Source organism: Lampris incognitus, chromosome 15 (genome assembly GCF_029633865.1).
Source record: "Lampris incognitus isolate fLamInc1 chromosome 15, fLamInc1.hap2, whole genome shotgun sequence".
Classification (NCBI taxonomy): Eukaryota; Metazoa; Chordata; class Actinopteri; order Lampriformes; family Lampridae; genus Lampris; species Lampris incognitus.
This window is the reverse complement of record NC_079225.1, coordinates 36,241,801-36,262,607: the sequence shown is the minus strand read 5'-3', so window position 1 is coordinate 36,262,607 and position 20,807 is coordinate 36,241,801. Positions and strand designations below refer to the sequence as shown.

Genomic DNA, 20,807 nt, shown 5'->3' with positions numbered 1-20,807 from the left:
TGAAACCCACGTGTGTACCACATGAGCGGTGAGTACAAAATGAGGATGTACCTCAAAAAGATCCAAACCATTCCTTTGACATTTCCTCTTACTCTTCCTGCTTTGGGAATACTGAGTAATGTCCCCTTCTGCTTTTGTGTTTCACTGTGTCGCATTCACTTGCAAGTGCAAACTTTACTTGGTGAGCAATAAAACGAGACCCGTCCTGAACTGCATGTATGTGGCAATACATCTTGTGTTGTTAAGCATCGATTCTAAGGTCTAAGTTTGTGGACTGAGAACCAAAGAGGAAACCCACAACACAATAGACGGACTCTTGACTGTAGACATGCCCTCTTCATCTCGCTCATAACATGGCGGCAGAGGAGGCTGGAGAAGCAGTGTCTTTGAATCCTGAATGCATCTGTGTCTATTTCAAGTGTTTGTGTTGATTTGTGCACATTCATGCCCGTGGCCTCCTGTCACCGTGCTGTCGTAGTCGCTCCCCAGCACCGAGGAGCATACCAGGCAAAACACCAAGTCTCATCCCAATGAGTCATAATGTGGTTCCCACACACACACACACACACACCATGGATGCATACACTCAGACTGGGTCTCCAGTTGTTCTGGTTTTGCTTATGCAAATCAACGACATTACTGTCATACTCAGCAGTACCATGTGAATTCATTAGAACAGGAAAATGGGTTGGTGTGCCAGTATAGACTCTATCTATTATATATTAACACAACAATGCGAACGGAAGGAAACAACAGTTTTGACAGAGGCTGTCGCAACAACCTTAAATACCATGCAATAAACATGAGGCTTCATCCACAACTTAGGATGGAACAGCAAAGAGCAGGACCGGCCTACGCAACATGGCTGAGTAGGAAATCAATCACGTCAACACTACAGCAGGGTATAAAAGACGAGCTTGTACATATGATGGGTGTGTGTGTGTGTGTGTGTGTGTGTGTATGTGTGTGTGTATAGTGGATGCAAACCCTGGTCAGGGTAAGGGAAAAGTGTATGTATTTTGGCATGTATGTAGTAAGCACAGGCGGCATGGTGGTGCAGTGGTTAGCGCAGTCACCTCACAGCAAGAAGGTCCTGGGTTCGAGCCCCAGGGTAGTCAAACCTTGGGGGTCGTCCCGGGTCGTCCTCTGTGTGGAGTTTGCATGTTCTCCCCATGTCTGCATGGGTTTCCTGCGGGTGCTCCGGTTTCCTCCCACAGTCCAAAGACATGTAGGTCAGGTGAATCGGCCGTACTAAATTGTCCCTAGGTGTGAATGTGTGTGTGTGTGTGTGTGTGTGTGTGTGCGCCCTGTGATGGCCTGGCAGCCTGTCCAGGGCATCTCCCTGCCTGCTGCCCTGTGACTGCTGGGATAGGCTCCAGCACCCCCATGACCCTGAGTAGGATAAGCGGTTTGGCTAATGGATGGCTGGATGTAGTGAGCATCTAGTTGGGAAATGCTGAAGCAGGACACAGATGCAGGTTAGTGTCCTGTTCGCAATTATCCGTAACTCTGACCCCCCGTTAACATCAATACTCAAATCACAGGTTCTTTCATACCGTAAAACCATCATTAAAAGAAAACTGCCCGGGTTAATAAGGTCCAGAAATAATTGCCAGTAATTGATAAATAATTGCCCTAAGAATGCACGCATGGCCAGTGTTACTGGGACACAACTGAGACGGTGGATATAACACTTGTCTCACATGTCCTTTTAAAACATAAATCAGAAAAAAAGTATAAACCCCCCCCCCCCCCGGTAATCGAAAAGATGGAGAGAGAAACAGGGGGTGAAAAAGGAAGACAGACTCGATAGGGAGGTAGATAACAAACGCTATGGTGTGTGTGTGTGTGTGTGTGTGTGTGTGTGTGTGTGTGTGTGTGTGTGTGTGTGTGTGTGTGTGCATGAATCGCTCCAATCCTTGCCTATGTCACTGTAAAGAGGATGCACCAGCAGGCTGTGCGAGACAGGAAGAGACCAGTCTCTTTCAGTGACAAGGTAGCATACAGTACGGCAACCCGTCAATTACGCTCTCGGTAGGAACACAATCGCGGTGAGCAACTATGGCACCTCCTGAGCAGGGACACAATAGGAGAGGAGAAGAAAAAAAACAGAGAGAGGGAAATCTTCTTCGGTGGATTGTCTTATCTCTTCTCCTCACCCATCTTTCCTTCCCGTTCTCTCGGACAAAAGCCGAGCCCCTTTCTCGTCCAATACGACTCCCATCCCACATCTGTTTTCTTGTTATCCGCACAAGTTATCACTGATGACATCTGCCATTACATCATCCTGCAACTTTTAAGATAAAAAAAAAAAGAGCACAAACTTCTGCTGGAAATGACATCAAAAACATGTCCAAAATGTATAAAAGGCAAACCTAATTTAGAAAAGATATGAACAAGATGTGTCCAGATAACTTGCATGTGGAACTTTTTAAATTACTTGGCCCCCCACCTTTCGCTTTAAGCAAAATATATTTATATATACCAGAGTCTCCCTTCACTTTAGGATTACTTCCATAGCCCTGATGTCACGATATACCGTGGTCACCATCAGAGGAGGAGTCAGAAGTCGGTCACCTCACTACCTCGTACACGTGTACTGTCGAGAACAGTCACGGTGTAAAGCCCCTGGGAAAACCGTTTCTCTAACATTTGTGTTCTGTGACGCAAGAAATTCAAACCTGCGTTACTGTTAGAAGTAGTCTTCCCACCTTAGTTTCATCCATCCGTCCATTATCCAAACCGCTTATCCCACTCTGGGTCGCCGGGATGCTGGAGCCTATCCCAGCACTCATTGGGCGGCAGGCGGGGAGACACCTTGGACAGGCCGCCGGTCCACCACAGGGCCGACAAACACACATTCACACCTAGGGACAATGTAGTATGGCTGATTCACCTGAGCTGCATGTCTTTGGACTGTGGGGCTGTGAGGCGACCGCACTAACCACTGTGTCACCATGCCTCCCCCCCTACCAATCTTGCCACGGTATATTCAATGAAAAATTATGTGAGGTACAAAACAGTTTTACAACCTCGCTCATGTTTGTGCGAGGAAACATGGGCGCCAACAAACCTAGCCAAAGGAAACTCAAGGTCTCGATCCTTATAAACCCATTTCACCACCATTATCGCTGCATACACAAACCTGAGTATAACGCCGCGAACCAAACGTAGCTGGGAGGAAATGCCCGCAGACCTTTGCTGATATGGCTATGTGTACGAAGCAGCTTATCAGGGTTTTTCCATCACCGGGATCACAGATCACCCGGGTTACTTGTAAAATTAAATGTGACGTTTACACGCACTAACAAGAATATTAGCAGGATTTCATCGGACAGGTAAACGAGCTCGCTATCGTGGTCGCTCGCTCCCTCCGCTGTGCTCCCTACTTCCTGCGGCTCCTTCATTTGGAGCTGCGTAAGGCGACCGCCACACACGTGGACGACGTGCGTCAGTAGCTGCGTACTCACCTCCTTCCCAGACAGGTAGTAGGCAGACAGCAGGCCTCCCACAAAGCGGATGTTCACCTCGAACACCGACACCTCCGCATTCTTCAGCCAGAGAGATAGGGACCGGGAAGGGGGGGGGGGGGTGAAAAAAAGAAAATAAAAAATCATGATTAAAGTTGATATCATTCAATGCATAGATATAAAACTCGGTAATTGACCTGTAGAGACTCTTGGATTCTTAAATAATCTTTTTAAGATATTATTTGACGTACTCTTATGCTTGTTTCTGCTCTTATAGCTGTGTCCTTTGTATTTCTGTAATGCGAGCATCCCACCAAGCCAAATTCAAAGACTGACAATAAATGTGACTGCTGTGATATGAGAACACAACCACAATTACTCTGCTGGGATGTCATGGTGGAGCAGCGCAAGATCTCTAACAGCTCTCTGCAGAGAACAAAGCAGAAATAATTCAAGCACACTGACCACCTACTGCCAGTATAATGACCTGCCCTTCATACCAAGGCCTACAGCACAATAAAGTACTGATGGTGGGAGACAAAAGGCATCGGCGTGTGTTTATTTTGAAGTCGTTAACCTTTTTTTTCTCCAAATACATATATTAGTAATGGCTGCTACTGCATGGGTCTGTGTTAAGGTTGTGAAAATGACCAGTTTTCAACATGCTGATTTTTCTAATTGTAATGGACCCTTTATCCATCCATCCATTATCTGAACTGCTTATCCTGGCCTGGACAGGCCGCCAGGCCATCACGCAGGGCCAACACACACATTCATACCTATGGACAATTTAGTATGGCCGATTCACCTGACCTACATGTCTTTGGACAGTGGGAGGAAACCGGCGCACCCGGAGGAAACCCATGCAGACACGGTGGGAACATGCAAATTCCACACAGAGGACGACCCGGGACGACCCCCAAGGTTGGACTACCCTGGCTTGAACCCAGAACCTTCTTGCTGTGAGGCGACCGCGCTAACCACTGAGCCACTGTGCTGCCTATAGACCCTTCATATAAAGCCAAATGAGGCCAGACAAAATCATCTTGTCCTATGTAGACGGGATCATCAGAGCAATTTAAACACCTTAAAACAAATTTAGGAAGAGTCAAAGAAAATACACAAACCTGCTACTGATCGAAATGAGAACTTGAACACTGTTATTGTGTCGTCTAATGGACATAACGATCTAGTCTTCATTATGTAGGCATGCACACTTCTGCCAAGTCGTGGGAAAGCAGAACTAAGAAAGTCGCCTCACCCACCAAAAACCATTTGGGCTTTTTCAGTGGACTAAATATAATTTCTTGCAAGCTAGTTTGAAATTAGAGGCAATAATAGATTAGAGAAACAATAAGTAAGAGAACAGCAAATAATGTTCATTAATATAGTAGGTTATTTCACCAGCAGAATGGCACAGCAATGGCGTAACAGTCAACATACTTGTCAATGAAGTCATTGAATGAAAGCCACTTTATTGTGACATTGTATTCTTACAGTGAGTTTGTTCGCTGCATTTAACCCATCCTATTATATAGGAGCAGTGGGCAGCTGCAGCACTCGTGGACCAACTCCACTTCTTCTTTCCATTGCCTTGCTCAGGGGCACAGACAGGAGTATTAACCTTAACATGCATGTCTTTTTGATGGTGGGAGGAAACCGGAGCACCCGGAGGAAACCCATACAGACACGAGGAGAACTTGCAAACTCCACACAGAAAGGACCTGGGACGGCAACTGCTGCTGAACTGATAGCATCAAAAAGAAATGCATGTTAGGGTTGATAATCCTGCCTGTGTCCCTGACAAAGGCAATAGGAAGAAATAACTGGAGTTGGTCCCCAGGTGCTGCACAGCAGCTGCCCACTGCTCCTATACAATAGGATGGGTTAAACGCAGAGTGTGAATTTCATTTTATGTACAAATGACAAATAAAGTGTATTCTATTCTATTCATAATCACTTGCCCCTGTCAACAAGAGATAGAGGGCAAGCCATTTTTGTCAATTAAAGAAACAAAAAAGGGGAAAAAAATGATGCGCCATAGACAAAATGTGTCTCATCGTTTCCAACTCCCAACAACTGATGGAGTGGCGAACCAATCACAATTAAAACACAATGATTTCCTCCCCTAACTCGCAGGCACTTTGAAAAGGACAATATTTTTCACCTGCTGGCTGCTGCTATTAGCAATGCTATGTTAATGAGCTGGAATGGTGACATGATGTCAGGCTGCTATATTACTTTCTCCAACCAACTTTAGATGAAACCACGCCCAACTTCAGTGAGACGAACACGTTCACACGGAAACAGGTTAGCTATCGGTTATGATTAAGTTAAGGTTAGGTTGAGGCTGAGGTTAGGTTGAGGTTAAGTTTAGACTGAGGATAGGTTGAGGTTAAGGTTAGGCTGAGGTTAGGTTGAGGTTAAAGTTAGGCTGAGGTTAGGTTGAGGTTAAGTTTAGGCTGAGGTTAGGTTGAGGTTAAGGTTAAGCTGTGGTTAGGTTGAGGTTAATGTTAGACTGAAGTTAGATTGAGGTTAAGGCTAGGCTGAGGTTAGGTTGAGGTTAAGGTTAGGCTGAGGTTAAGGTTAAGGTTAGGTTGAGGTTAGGTTAAGGTTAGGCTGAGGTTAGGTTGAGGTTAAGCTGAGGTTAGGTTGAGGTTAATGTAAGGCTGAGGTTAAGGTTAAGCTGAGGTTAGGTTGAGGTTAATGTAAGGCTGAGGTTAGACTGAGGTTAAGGTTAAGCTGAGGTTAGGTTGAAGTTGTGGGCATGGTTTGATCTAAAGTTAGCTAGAAAAATTATAGACGCTGTCAGGCTACAGTAATGAAGAGGATGTCAGCACCGTCATTATCTGAGTTTAAATTTAAGTTCCCCTGATGTCCCCCCCCCCAGACACAGATACCCCAGAGAGAGAGAGAGAGAGAGAGAGAGAGAGAGAGAGAGAGAGAGAGAGAGAGTGAGTATAATAGACAACAGGGACAATGGGAAATGATATGCTAAGGCCTGGAATACAGATATTTCTGCTTGTTAGGCGACACAATGTGCTCCCAGAGTAAAACCCATTGCAGTTTTTGGGAAAGAATGGTAACCGAACAGCCCTGACTGAATGCAAATTCTCCCTATGCCTTTATCTGATGGCGGGCCAACGAGCTAAACAGGATGAACATACCGGTAAACAACTAAAATTCAAAACCCAATCCAAAATTTTTGCTGCAGGCATAGTATTGGTTCAAGGAGGATTGTTCGCAAAAATGATAACTGTACGCATTAGGGGACAATTCCAATTATAGATGGATGTGCAGTTATTTCGGTGTTCTCATATTCTCAAACAAGGACTGTGAGCAGCTCAATACAGTATTACAAAGAAGCAGACAAATGTAATCGAGTTTGTATTTAAAATCCTTTATTTAGACCCACCCACTCAGGTCAATACCCCCCCCCCAATATACAGCTGTATGCATCTGTGGCGATATGATTTGTTTTCCTATCAGTAACACATTTTCCTCAGCAGTGTAAAATTAAATGCATGAATATGGAAGAGACCAGTGATAGAGATTTTTTTTTTAATATAATTTACTGTTGTATTTCCTATTTGGAAAAAGCTAGCAGTATTTCAATCTGTGTACAGAAAGACCCCCGTCATTCCTAATTTCTATATTTACTACTAACTCTATGTGCGTGGATACTCCCCCTGTAGACAGTCTTGTGTTCTTTTCTTTTACAATGATTTCAGCTTTGTCTTTACGTCCCTTGTACTCTGTTGTCCCATGCATGTGCAACTTACTTATGGCAGCCACTAAAAATACTGTCATGGCGTAATAACAGAGAGGGCTGGGCTGCAAGCACACTTTTTTTTCCTGGCTGCTGATAAAACTCCACGTCTGTCATCTGTCCTAATATTCCAAAACTAGATCATATCTTCAGGGGAAAGATGGGGAAAAAAAGTGTCCTATTCTAGCAGTTGAGCCTCACACCAAATACCAAGCTGCCATCAGGTTATGAGACAGCAGGAAATCAGGCAATAACATGAGGCATCCACACTGAGGGGAAAAAAACAACAACAAAAAAACTCCCAAATTAATTATTTATGCTGATAAGACTGTGAGTAATACAAGATATATCAGCTATTAAATACTAGTATTCGTCCTGCAACATAGCGATAGTTTTGCGGGTCGGGTGAAGGGTGTCTGAGTAATAGACTCGAGTGTTTATATGCAGCAGACTGGAGTAATGTCAAAGCTTGCAGGGGAGAGCGTCTTCTTGGTCAGAAGGGGTTAAAGGACACACTGTGGTTGAGACATGAGGCCATTAGTGAGCTGCTGATCCTATTGTCAGAGGTTGTTTGTTTTCAGAGCTTGAGACCACATGCTTTCCTCTCTGTCAGAGAAGTTCTCTGGCGAGCCGCAGCCCCGCAACGCCGCTCTCCTCCTCTCCACATTAAAGCAACAGTAATGGCTAGCTGCCTGGGTGGGAGGAAATGTAACGACAGTTCTGTGCATGGCTTACAATGGCAGCGATGCGCCGCACATGAAAAATCTTTGAAAAGCGGACCCAATCTGCCGCCCGTCCCAAGAGGACAGCCAAAAAAACTATTATTTTCATTACAAGTGAAGCGGCAGCGAGGACCGCTGATGGCAAGTACAACTACAAGCCAAGGTCACGGCCGCGTAGCGACTAGCTCTGACTAACAGCTTCAACTGTGCAGTTCTGATTAAATGTTTCCTGGCTAACTGGATGGACAAGTCCACTTCGGCTGTGCTATGTGGCTCTCCTCTGATGTGAGAAAATCGATGCTCACAGTAAGATCTAGGATACCAACTACCTTAAGGTTTAATGAAAGGACCTTATGATCGCACTTTTTGGTCCTTAAAGGTAGCATCATTTCCGTTGCTCTTGTATGATCATGCAGGACTTTTGTGCTGTTTCCAAGAAATCGGTAACTGGATGTGCTTTGGGAGTATTTGCTGTGTCCGAGTTTGTTGCAGCATTAAAAGAGTTGGAAAAGAAGGTTGAATTAGTTCATCTGGACACAACGTTTCTTGACAGATATGTTTCATCACTCAACTAAGTGACCTCTTCAGTCTAAGGGCCAAGACACACCAAACAGACTAGCAGCAATGAAGGCCAACTGTTACGTTGCCTCACATTGCCTGCCGTCTGGGCCAAAAAGTAGCACTTGAACACACCGCAAAGACTACAGCTGATGGCCAACTAGCATGTACGTTCTGCACTGATTCGCTAAGTTGAACAGCCAATCAGGGTGATCTCTCTCACCGTCGGGCTTCACTGATTCAACATGCTGAATTGTCTGAAAAGCTGCCGACAGCGGTCTGACTAGTGCCAACGGTGCAGGACACACCGCAAAAACTAGGGTCACAGACGCTCACTGATGGCCCGACATTGGCCGACCTGGTGAGTCCCCATCCTTATAAACAACAAGGTACAATACAGTGCCTAACGGCCGAAATACATAGACCAGTTATGCAAACATGGGTGTGACCACTAAGTAGACTTTCAAAGGCCTTGTGTATACTAATCACAGCATTGTAAGATGACAACAGATGTATAACGATCGAAACCACCAACAACCAGTTTCATGATCAAATATGGGTGTGACTGGGCATCTGGGTAGCGTAGCAGCCTATTCTGTTGCCGACCAACACGAGGCTCGCCGGTTCAAATCCCTGTGTTACGTCCGGCTTGGTCGGGCATCCCTACAGACACAATTGGCCGTGTCTGCGGGTGGGAAACCGGATGTGGGCATGTGTCCTGGTTGCTGCACTAGCGCCTCCTCTGGTCGGTCGGGGCACCTGTTCGGGGGGAGGGGGAACTGGGGGGAATAGTGTGATCCTCCCACGCACTACGTCCCCCTGGTGAAACTCCTCACTGTGAGGTAAAAGAAGTGGCTGGCGACTCCACATGTATCAGAGGAGGCATGTGGTAGTCTGCAGCCCTCCTCAGATTACCAGAGGGGGTGGAGCAGCGACCAGGACGGCTCAAAAGAATGGGGTAATTGGCCAAGTACAATTGGGAGAAGAAAAAAAACCCAGGGGGACCCCCCCCCCAAAAAATGGGTGTGACCATTGACTAGAGTTTCGATGGCCATATGTACTATTCACAGAGAATTGGGGAATAGTTGCAATCACAGCATTGTAAGATGGCGACAGATTTACTCGTAACCCCCCCCCCCCACCCTCGGTTCAGGGATGGTCGTTCCCTCTTAACATAGATAGCTTCTTTGACTTTCCGTTTGCACATCCTCATCCCTGAAAGAGTGGCCACTGCCAGCAGATGGATGTAGACTCTGGATTCCTCGCCTGGCGTGCTACAGAAAGATAATTCAATTGTGTCCATACCCTATAACCCTGAATGTACTAGTCCAGCGTTTCCCAACCCAGTCCTCAAGGAACCCCTATCCTGCAGATTTTCATTGTAACCCTGCACAGGTATCCCTGCTTGTACTTACTCAACCAATCATCTCACAGCACTTAATTATGCAAGGTGTGCAACATCTGACATAATTCATTGCTGATTGGTTGAATAACTACAAACAGGTACCTATTCAGGGTTGCAAAGAAAATCTGCAGGATAGGGGGTCCTTGAGGACTGGGTTGGGAAACACTGGACTAGTCTATGCGACGCATAACAAAATTAAGGCAGTTGTATGTATTTGTGTGGTTATTTGAATATAAGTGATAACAAATGAAAGCGCATGGTAAAAGTGTTTACGCAGCAAATGAGGTTGTACACAGACTTTCCGAGACTGTACGTCTTAAATCAGCTTAGGTGAACTGCACTCTGCTCCTGGGGAGCAATTGGAAAACTTCCAAAATAAAATCTGGCCCATGCTGATTCTGCAACATAATGTTAGAGTGGTGTTTTCAGTGGTACAATTCATGCTGTGAACATAATGTTCTGCCTCATCCTGGGGCTGCTCGTGTGGCCTGAGATCTGGGGATCGCACAGGCATTAGAGTAAACTGCATTAGCCGACGCTCAAATTATCCGTTTGAAAAATGCCGGACTGTGGCACTGAAGAAATAAATCTGATCATCGACAGTGTTTTGCAGCACGGTGGCTTTTGACTAATGCCTAGTTAGAGCTACGGGCACTAAGGGGTTGGGATTAAGGTTAAGGTTACTTTATTGTCTCCCGTGGGAAAAAACTTGTCTTGGATTAAGGGAACTGCTGCATCAACCAGACATTAAAACAAAAACCCATTAAATAGGGACGCGTGCAAACATCCGCCCGAGATAAAACAACAGAGCAAATTAGTCACAAAGCCATTCACACCGCTAACACTTACAAAGATTCGAAGGCATGCTTCTCAGCACATACACATCTTAGTACACAAATTAAAAGCCACAACACGCTTACATGCTCACAAGTACACAAGTAATCGGTGGAACCGGCAGTTATCTCAGAGCCTCCCCACTGTTCTGTCCATGTAAAACATCCCCAATACCAACACACTGCTAACAGCAGAGTACATCCTTGACAGCAGGTGGGATAATTCTATGGATTAATGTTGTTTACACAAAGTCAAACCCTGTCATCAGCCTGTCACAATATAAATGGGTTTTATTGGGACCGTCCACTGATTTTTCCCCATTCATGCTGTAGCTTTGTCTCTTCATTCTTAACTGACAGGACAATTTCTGAAACCAATCTGCACCAAGTCTTCATGCATGCTCAGTAATACAGGTCACAGAAAAATCACAGTAAACTGAATCAAGGAATTGTAAGGTCTAACAGTGCTGTGATTGCAACCATGCTCAAATCCTCTGTGAATACTACACGTTGCCATTGAAACTAGCTAACGGTCACGGTAATTTGCATATGAAATTGATTGTTGGTTTCGGTTGTTATGCAACAGTATTGTTTATAAGGGTGGGGATACCTTGAGTCAGTTGAGACTGAAGAGGTCACTTATGCCCCTTTTCCACTACATGGTACCGACTCAGCTCAACTTTTTCGTTTTCCATTACTGGAAAGCACCAGCATTTTGGTAACTGCTACCACTTTTCTGGTACCACCTTTGTCGAGGTTCCAAAAAAACTGGAGCAGGTACCAAAATCAATGCAGACCAGCTACATGAGGGGGTAACTGTTACGGTAATGGAAAACGACACTCTGCGAGTCCAGTCGAGCCGGTACCATGTAGTGGAAAAGGGGCATTAGGTGAGTGATGAAACATTTCTCTCAATAAAAGTTGTGTCCAGATGAATTGATTTAACTTTCCGTGCTGATCTGCATCAAGGTTTTGAAGTTGTGCATTCCATGACACTTTTCTGCTTCAAGCTGTTTTTCCCCTCCAAAATCTGTTGCATGCCTATCTGATCGTTTTTTTTTTTACCTCTCTCACCAGCAGCGCTTTAAAACTGCCCGACTGAATGTTGTTCACCTTTTTGTTTCTTTCAGAAACCAAGATAAATTATGGACACTGAAGTGCATGAAAATCCTTTGAATACAGCCGACAAGTAGCTGGTACCAGCACACACGGCATCAACGATCATGCTAAATTTAAAGTCACATTTCTTGCCAATTCCACCCTTTAATTGGATGACTGCTGAACTATTCCAACTAGTTTCATGCTTGATGTGTTGATGAGATACAGCCACATGACTCCCTAGCCATATCTACATGGAGAATAACACTGCACTGATAATCAGGCCAATAGTGAAATGTGATTAAAATGCATAACTCAATGAAATTATTCCAAATAAGACCAGACTACCTCCTTCCAAATAACATTTCCTCCAGTTTGAAAGGTGGTATAAACTTTTAACACAGTTAAATGAGAGAATACAAGGGAACATTGGTGGCTTGTGTCCATGCAAATGACTAACCCACTTCCTGGAATAGAAATGCTATTACTGCCCATAATTACCCGCTCAGGGAAAGTGACGTTGTATAGTTAGGGAAGTTGTATAGTTAGGGAAAACCCTACAAACACAATCTACAGTGACTGGAGCCTAGTTGGGGACGCCAGTGGCCCCCAGCTGAGTCATTTCAATCAAATGGACACCAACACTATCTGACTTTACGGGGAGTGCAGAAGAGAGGCGAAGAAGAGAGTGCGGGCAAGGTGGAGAAGAGTGTCAGGAATGATTTGCGAGAGAAGGGTACTAGCAAGAGTTAAAGGGAAGGTTTACAAGACGGTTGTGAGACCAGCTATGTTATATGGTTTGGAGACAGTGGTACTGACGAAAAGACAGGAGGCGGAGATGGAGATGCTAACATTTTAATTCGGAGTGATGAGGAAGGACAGGATTAGGAACAAGTTTATTAGAGGGACAGCTCAGGTTGGATGGTTTGGAGACAAAGCAAGAGAGGCAAGATTGAGATGGTTTGGACATGTGTGGAAGAGAGATGCTGGGTATATTGGGAGAAGGATGCTGAATATGGAGCTGCCAGGGAAGAGGGGAAGAGGAAGGCCAAAGAGGAGGTTTATGGATGTGGTGAGGGAGGACATGCAGGTGGCTGGTGTGACAGAGGAAGATGCAGAGGACAGGAAAAAATGGAAATGGATAATCTGCTGTGGTGACCCCTAACGGGAGCGGTAGTAGTAGTAGTAGGACATCAATACTGTCGGACTACACTATCTCCTACAAACACATGCCCAAACACAGAGGCATACATGCACCCGCCCAGAATCACATACCAATCGTGCACGCACATTTATAAAAGGAATTGGTCTAGTTTTTTTTAAACCATCCAACAATCAGATTTGGGCAGCACGGTTGAGAGCATTTTTGTGCCTTTTTATGGCAGTGTCACCCCTGGCAAAATCTCCCATTTCGTTCCAATAAAGCAATGTTATCTAACAACCTCCATGTCTAGCTGGCTACTGCAGTCATTTTGTGTATGTCTGCATTTTCAAATACACAGACCTAGACTCCAAGTTTCCACTGAGCTAAAAGGAGGAGGACACTAAGCCAGAGGCAGAGAGAGAGGCAGAGCAGCAGCAGTGGGCATATTATATAAAGACATCAAGTTTATCTGTCCTTCTTTCCCTTTTCTGTCACTTCTTGTCTTCCGAGCAAGTTGGAGATACGTAGAAATGTCACTGGCTGTTGTCAACACTGCCGGTAATGTGGCGTGTGCTTGCAAATCTCCCCCTCACATAATCAACAAACTGAGCACCACTACCTCTCTCTGCAACCTCCTTTCTCCCTCTTCGCTGTCATCTGTCTCTCCCTCTGATGTAGACTTGGAAATGTTTGATGCCGACACGATGCTGACACGACGGTCCCTGTCCCCCGCTGCTGTTTGATACAAGCAAGACTAACACAGCCGTCTGCAAAACCCAGAATCCAGAGACAGTTGGACAGAAAAAGGTGGAAATGCTTATGAAGACACAGGTAGATGACTGGATAGATGTGTGGGAAACAGTCGATGTCATTTTGAGCTTTATATTTTTTTTTAAAAAGCTTTTTATTGCATTTTTGCACAGGTTTATGAGACAAACAGAACAAAATTTAAACGTGCCTGTGAGTTTTATCCCATGAAAACCGAACCCACCAACCAATAACCCACCCTCATCCCATCCAACTGCACCCTAAATTGGAGAAGCAAAACAAGTGGACGAAAAACAAGAAAAAAAATATATAAAAGATAACAATCATAACACACACACATACATAAATACATACATGTAAAATAAATGTAAAAAAAAATAGAAAATAGAGTTTAAAAACATTAAGAAAGGACAGGATAGGAGAAGGAGAGAGGAAAACGGAGGGAGCTCAGCTATCCTCAGGTTCTGGAAGAATTGTCAAATTATTTACATTGTCCAAGAAGGTTCTCCTTTTCTTTTTTTTTTACAATCCTATAACACATTTTCCCAGGGAGAATATTCAGGAATAGTCATAGAAGAATATGTTTATTTTTTGAAATGCCCTAAAATCCAGAAATCCACACTCATTTTACCACTCCTCTCTCCGCCATTGCGCCCCCCATCTAATTTCTCGTACGTTATCGAATGCTATTTGGCAGCACCGTAGCTTGACTCAGGCACTTTACAGCTGCTGTAGTCTAACAAGTCGGCTCCCTCGTCTTCACTGAGAGATGAGCACTATTTGGGAAGGAATTACGCTACACGTAGGTTTACATTGTTTTGTTCCCTTGTTGTTCAGGGCCTCTGCTCATAAGTCACTACGATAAATAACTCGGCACTGGTGTGCAGCAGGCTTTCCACTAAAGCAATGCATCACAACAGCTGAAATGTGCCTCCAACACAAGAGCAACGACGACGATGGTGCCCTGGACAACTGCCCGAGTGTATCACTCCTATCCAGTTCATTTGCTGTTGGTCAAGTGTCCTTTCTTCACTTCGACAGATGAAGACGCAGACAGTCTGCCTGAAACCTGGGTGTCATGACTGATGACCAACTCACCTTTAAGGTTCACGTGGCCTCGATTGCACGGTGGTTGCGATTTGCCCTGTACAGGATCAGGAGAATTAGACCCTACCTGTGTGAGCATGCAGCACAAGTCCTGCTACAGGCTCTTGTTATATCACACGTTGCCTACTGCAACTCCTTACTAGCAGGTCCCCCTAAATACACTTTCAGACCTCTGCAAATGATCCAGAACATGGTGGCACGTCTGGCCTTCAACCAACCCAAAACAGCACACGTCACTCTGCTGCCCAAATCCCTCCACTGGCCCCCAGCTGCTGCCCGCATCAAATTCAAAACCTTGATGGTCTCTTACAAAACAGCAACTAAAACGGCTCCTGCCTACCTGAACTCCCTCATTCCGGTCTACAATTCAGTCCTGCCCACTACGCTCTGCCAATGAAAGGCGCCTGGCACTTCCGCCACAACGAGCCCCTAAGACACTAACCACACTTTTCTCTTCTGTAGTTCCCCGGTGGTGGAACGAGTTACCAACCTCCATTCGATCTGCTGAGTCCCTCTCCATCACCACCGGGATTTCACTCCTACCTAAAATGACCATGGGCCGTCAAAATGACCACCGGTTTTTAAACTCTAATGTTCTGTCAAGATAAATACCCAATTGAGATATTATTGCATTACATATGTTAGTATGTCTGTTAAAAAATGACTGACACCAAAATGAACATTTTAACAACTTTAATACTATTTTTAAACAATTTAAAATGGCTGCTGTCCAACACCTGTAAATACTGCAACGCCTCGGTGGTAGACATGGTGTGTCTGTAACCAGACATGTTGCTAATACTCAAAAGTAAAAGTTAGGAGTATTACTATGCACCAGAGAACACTATTGTGTTTCTAGGACAGAGCAGTGAACTTCGCGAAGGAAATGATGCAACCAACACGCGTCATAAATACTGACATGACGCGCACGATTACGTGCAAATTACAAGACTGTCATGTTGACTGTCCATGGTCGTTTTAGGTAGATCTTATCAACTTTTTTGCGTGCAATTGATCTAAAACTCATTTTAAACTCATTTTATTTCAATTTTAGGAGCATTCGGGGAGGGGCAGGTCTGTATCTTTATTTTCCACAAAGTTATTAAACTTTGAAAAACGGTCAAAATGGTCAAAATGGCCGCCTTGTCCATTCTAGTGGAAGAAGCTAAAGACTCAGTTCTTTCACAAACACCTCCACACCTGATGGTATTAATATAATAATAATAAAAAAAACTTGCTTCTATGCACCCTATGCATTGCCTTTGTGCTCTGCCTGTTGACACCTAGTATGTCCTATTGGACATGAACCTGTTTTTTTTTTGGCGCTTACTTGCGTTGTTGTCTCCAGACTCGATCCTTGCTTGTGTTGTATTAATTCACAGCTGTACATCTCTCGGGATAAAAGCGTCCGCTAAATGAAATTGTACTGTAACAGTTGGACATCTGACAAGTTTTTGTTGAGACAGCTCCGCTACCATAAAGACCCAGGTTAGATTTAACAAGGACAAATCGCCGTTTACAGAAGAAACCAATGAGTTTAGCTGCAAGGAGCAAGCCTACAGTATTTGATATCGAACATCTCTGCAGAGTGGTGGAGTGCAGACCAGAGATGGGGATTCATTTCTGCCACACGAAGGGAACCCAGAGAGGCTGGGAAAACAACAACAATCTCTTACCCAATGACTCATCAAAAGTTCTCCAGGAAATAAACAACCATGAGAGGAGGACCAACACATATAATTCCACGCATAATCTGGAACCGACCGCCGGTCTCGACAAGTTCAACAGTAGATCTGAGAGGATGCTGACCCGTGTGTCGTTTCTACAATCTTAACTCGTGTGTGCAAGCTCATTTCCTCTTTGCAGCGTTCAAAAACACTGTGCACATGTGCGACGGTCTCCAGATCTATAAATATTTATACCCCTAGTCAGAGCATTTGTTATGCTTTTTATTGCTTTTTGCCATTTCTGCCCTTAACTCGTTTAACTGCACAAGACGCTGACACAGAGTTTCAGTCTTTCATCTATGCAAGTTTTAAGTCACAGGTCCAGGAGCCGCGTTTTGATGCCGTTACTACAAAATTCACATCATTTCCTCCCATGCGTGGTTTTGGATTTGTTTTCTAGAACATATACGAGGGCTCGACAAAACATCTGCATGCAAATCCGTCTCATCTTAATTGGGGGTAACTCCTCTGAGGTAAAAAGGGGCTTTGAGTAAAACGTTCCTCTGAAGCTTTGGGGAGTTGATGAGCCGTCAGTGAATGCAACTGACACTTTTTCTTTATTGATCTTCCTGTTTATTTTAATCAATGTTCCCTGGCCTCCTTTTGTCCTATTTTCGGTAGAAACGCAGCACGGTTGTTTGTGGATCGGATTCAAAAGCGGGCCTAAGATTTCTTTCTCTAGACAGATTAGATTTCAGTCAACATCTCAGACAGCTTCGGTAAAGAAGTATTCTCCGCTCTCCATGTCTGACGATCAACCTGTTCTGCACAATATTCCACGATTATTCTCACAATGCTCAGAACAAACATTTCTTTATTGATAGAGGCCGACTTGGGGCACCCTGGTGGCTCACCCGGTGGAGTGGTACCACATAAGGCTGAGTCCTTACTGCAGCGGGCCTGGGTTCGACTCTAGCCCGGGCCCTTTGCTGCATGTCATCCTCTCTCTCCCCCCGTCTTTCCTACCTCGTTATCTACTATCGCTATCTAATAAAAAAGGCGGAAAATGCAAAAAGAAAAAAGGAAAGAAAAGCACAAGGCCGACTTGAGCAGGTCTGAGGCAGTTCAGTTCGGTTTCAGGCCATTATAAGTCTGTTCTCTGCCAATGCAAAGTTATTTCAACAACTCCCAAGCGTCCCATTAAAAAGGAAAAAAAAAAGTGCTCCGACAAGGGAGCCAGTGTTTCAACAATCACGGCTGCCATGACTCAGAGAGCGTACTTCATCAAGCGGCAGCCTCGCCGATCCGGGCGCCGCCACCTCTGGATATAACAAAGTCTATCTGAAGCGGCATCACTCCATCAATCTGCTGCCGCCTGACACATCTGCACTGCTGGGTGGCAAAGCAGATGTGTCTGGATATAATTATGTACGGCTGAATAAAGCGGAGGCGTGACTAATGAGCCGATCCCGTTTTTTTTTTAATAATATGCTTTCTATTGATTCCTTCCATTTTGCAGTGGAATAGGCTTCTGTTTCTTTGCTTCTGATTCTACCAAAACGCTCTCAGATGGGAAAGCCTGACCACAAGAACACCCGTCATACTTGAGCTGCATTTCCCCCCTTTTCAGTTGTGTGTGTGTGTGTGTGTGTGTGTGTGTGTGTGTGTGTGTGTGTGTGTGTGTGTGTGTGTGTGTGTGTGTGTGTAAGCGCATCGAAGCAGTGCGCCTGGAACCCTTTAAATAAAAGGCCTTTCATTATACACTCGAATACAAGTAATAACGACGCAATTAAGCCACGATGGCGAGTAAAGCTGAGTATTGAATTTCATGCTGAGTAACACGACCACAGTAAAGACAGCATGGCCTTGATATTTGCCTTATATTCAAGTTTAACAGCCCATTACTTTCCATCCCTACCACACAAACGATTCACATCTCTTTGGGGCAACGCAATTTGTACGCCGTACAACGTTTGATGAAGCAGGTACCCAAAACCACATCATAATGGCGAGCTCACAAACTAGACATTTAGAAATGTAACTGTTTTATGCAGATGATATCCAGTAAATACCAGTTATAGTTCAATTAAATCTGTTTTACAAGTGTATTAACTTGGCTATTTCGGCACCATAAAGGGTTTATAATTTAAAGGGTTGTAAGTTATTTCAGTGGTGTGGGCCATATGAAAGTGTTGGTTTGGTATATTTTTATATATATATACACTACCGTTCAAAAGTTTGGGATCACCCAAACAATTTTGTGTTTTCCATGAAAAGTCACACTTATTTACCACCATATGTTGTGAAATGAATCGAAAATAGAGTCAAGACATTGACAAGGTTAGAAATAATGATTTGTATTTGAAATAAGATTTTTTTTACATCAAACTTTGCTTTCGTCAAAGAATCCTCCATTTGCAGCAATTACAGCATTGCAGACCTTTGGCATTCTAGCTGTTAATTTGTTGAGGTAATCTGGAGAAATTGCACCCCACGCTTCCAGAAGCAGCTCCCACAAGTTGGATTGGTTGGATGGGCACTTCTTGCGTACCATACGGTCAAGCTGCTCCCACAACAGCTCAATGGGGTACAGATCTGGTGACTGCGCTGGCCACTCCATTACCGATAGAATACCAGCTGCCTGCTTCTGCTCTAAATAGTTCTTGCACAATTTGGAGGTGTGTTTAGGGTCATTGTCCTGTTGTAGGATGAAATTGGCTCCAATCAAGCGCTGTCCACTGGGTATGGCATGGCGTTGCAAAATGGAGTGATAGCCTTCCTTATTCAGAATCCCTTTTACCCTGTACAAATCTCCCACCTTACCAGCACCAAAGCAACCCCAGACCATCACATTACCTCCACCATGCTTAACAGATGGCGTCAGGCATTCTTCCAGCATCTTTTCATTTGTTCTGCATCTCACAAACGTTCTTCTTTGTGATCCAAACACCTCAAACTTGGATTCATCCGTCCACAACACTTTTTTCCAGTCTTCCTCTGTCCAATGTCTGTGTTCTTTTGCCCATCTTAATCTTTTTCTTTTATTGGTCAGTCTCAGATATGGCTTTTTCTTTGCCACTCTGCCCTGAAGCCCAGAATCCCGCAGCCGCCTCTTCACTGTAGATGTTGACACTGGTGTTTTGCGGGTACTATTTAATGAAGATGCCAGTTGGGGACCTGTGAGGCGTCTGTTTCTCAAACTAGAGACTCTAATGTACTTATCTTCTTGCTCAGTTGTGCAACGCGGCCTCCCACTTCTTTTTCTACTCTGGTTAGAGCCTGTTTGTGCTGTCCTCTGAAGGGAGTAGTACACACCGGTGTAGGAAATCTTCAATTTCTTAGCAATTTCTCGCATGGAATAGCCTTCATTTCTAAGAACAAGAATAGACTGTCGAGTTTCAGATGAAAGTTCTCTTTTTCTGGCCATTTTGAGCGTTTAATTGACCCCACAAATGTGATGCTCCAGAAACTCAATCTGCTCAAAGGAAGGTCAGTTTTGTAGCTTCTGTAATGAGCTTAACTGTTTTCAGATGTGTGAACATGATTGCACAAGGGTTTTCTAATCATCAATTAGCCTTCTGAGCCAATGAGCAAACACATTGTACCATTAGAACACTGGAGTGATAGTTGCTTGAAATGGGCCTCTATACACCTATGTAGATATTGCACCAAAAACCAGACATTTGCAGCTAGAATAGTCATTTACCACATTAGCAATGTATAGAGTGTATTTCTTTAAAGTTAAGACTAGTTTAAAGTGATCTTCATTGAAAAGTACAGTGCTTTTCCTTCAAAAATATGGACATTTCAATGTGATCCCAAACTTTTGAACGGTAGTGTATATATTTTAAAGTGTTCAAAGATATGATGTAAGTAATGTATGAAAGGCTGCATACATCACAGTGTTTGCAGTCATCTTTTGGAGGCATGTTAAAGTACTCCAGGAGTGTTCGTGAGAGGATTTCTGTAGTGTTGCAGCATGAAGGAGAACATCTGATATACATATATATATATATAGAGAGAGAGAGAGAGAGAGAGAGAGAGAGAGAGAGAGAGAGAGAGAGAGAGAGAGAGAGAGAGAGAGAGAGAGAGAGAGAGAGAGAGAGAGAGAGAGAGAGAGAGGAAGGATGCATGTGAGGAGCTGAAATTATGTCCGATGCAGTGCCTCAGGCAGAAATACACAAACAACCACAGACACAAGTACACACATGAACATGTGTCTTTTGTTTCTGTGGCGTATCGATCACCTGTTTTGACAGACACTCA

The 20,807-nt window shown here is 44.3% G+C and overlaps 1 protein-coding gene across 1 annotated transcript in view; it reads right to left on the bottom strand.

The window, feature by feature from the left end:
- man1a1 (mannosidase, alpha, class 1A, member 1) overlaps nt 1-20,807 on the bottom strand; it is a 248,254-nt gene that overhangs the window by 106,390 nt on the left and 121,057 nt on the right. Inside the window, exon 4 of the mRNA XM_056294357.1 lies at nt 3,471-3,551. Within this exon, the coding sequence (XP_056150332.1) occupies nt 3,471-3,551 (81 nt within the window). The remainder of the gene's footprint in view (nt 1-3,470; nt 3,552-20,807) is intronic.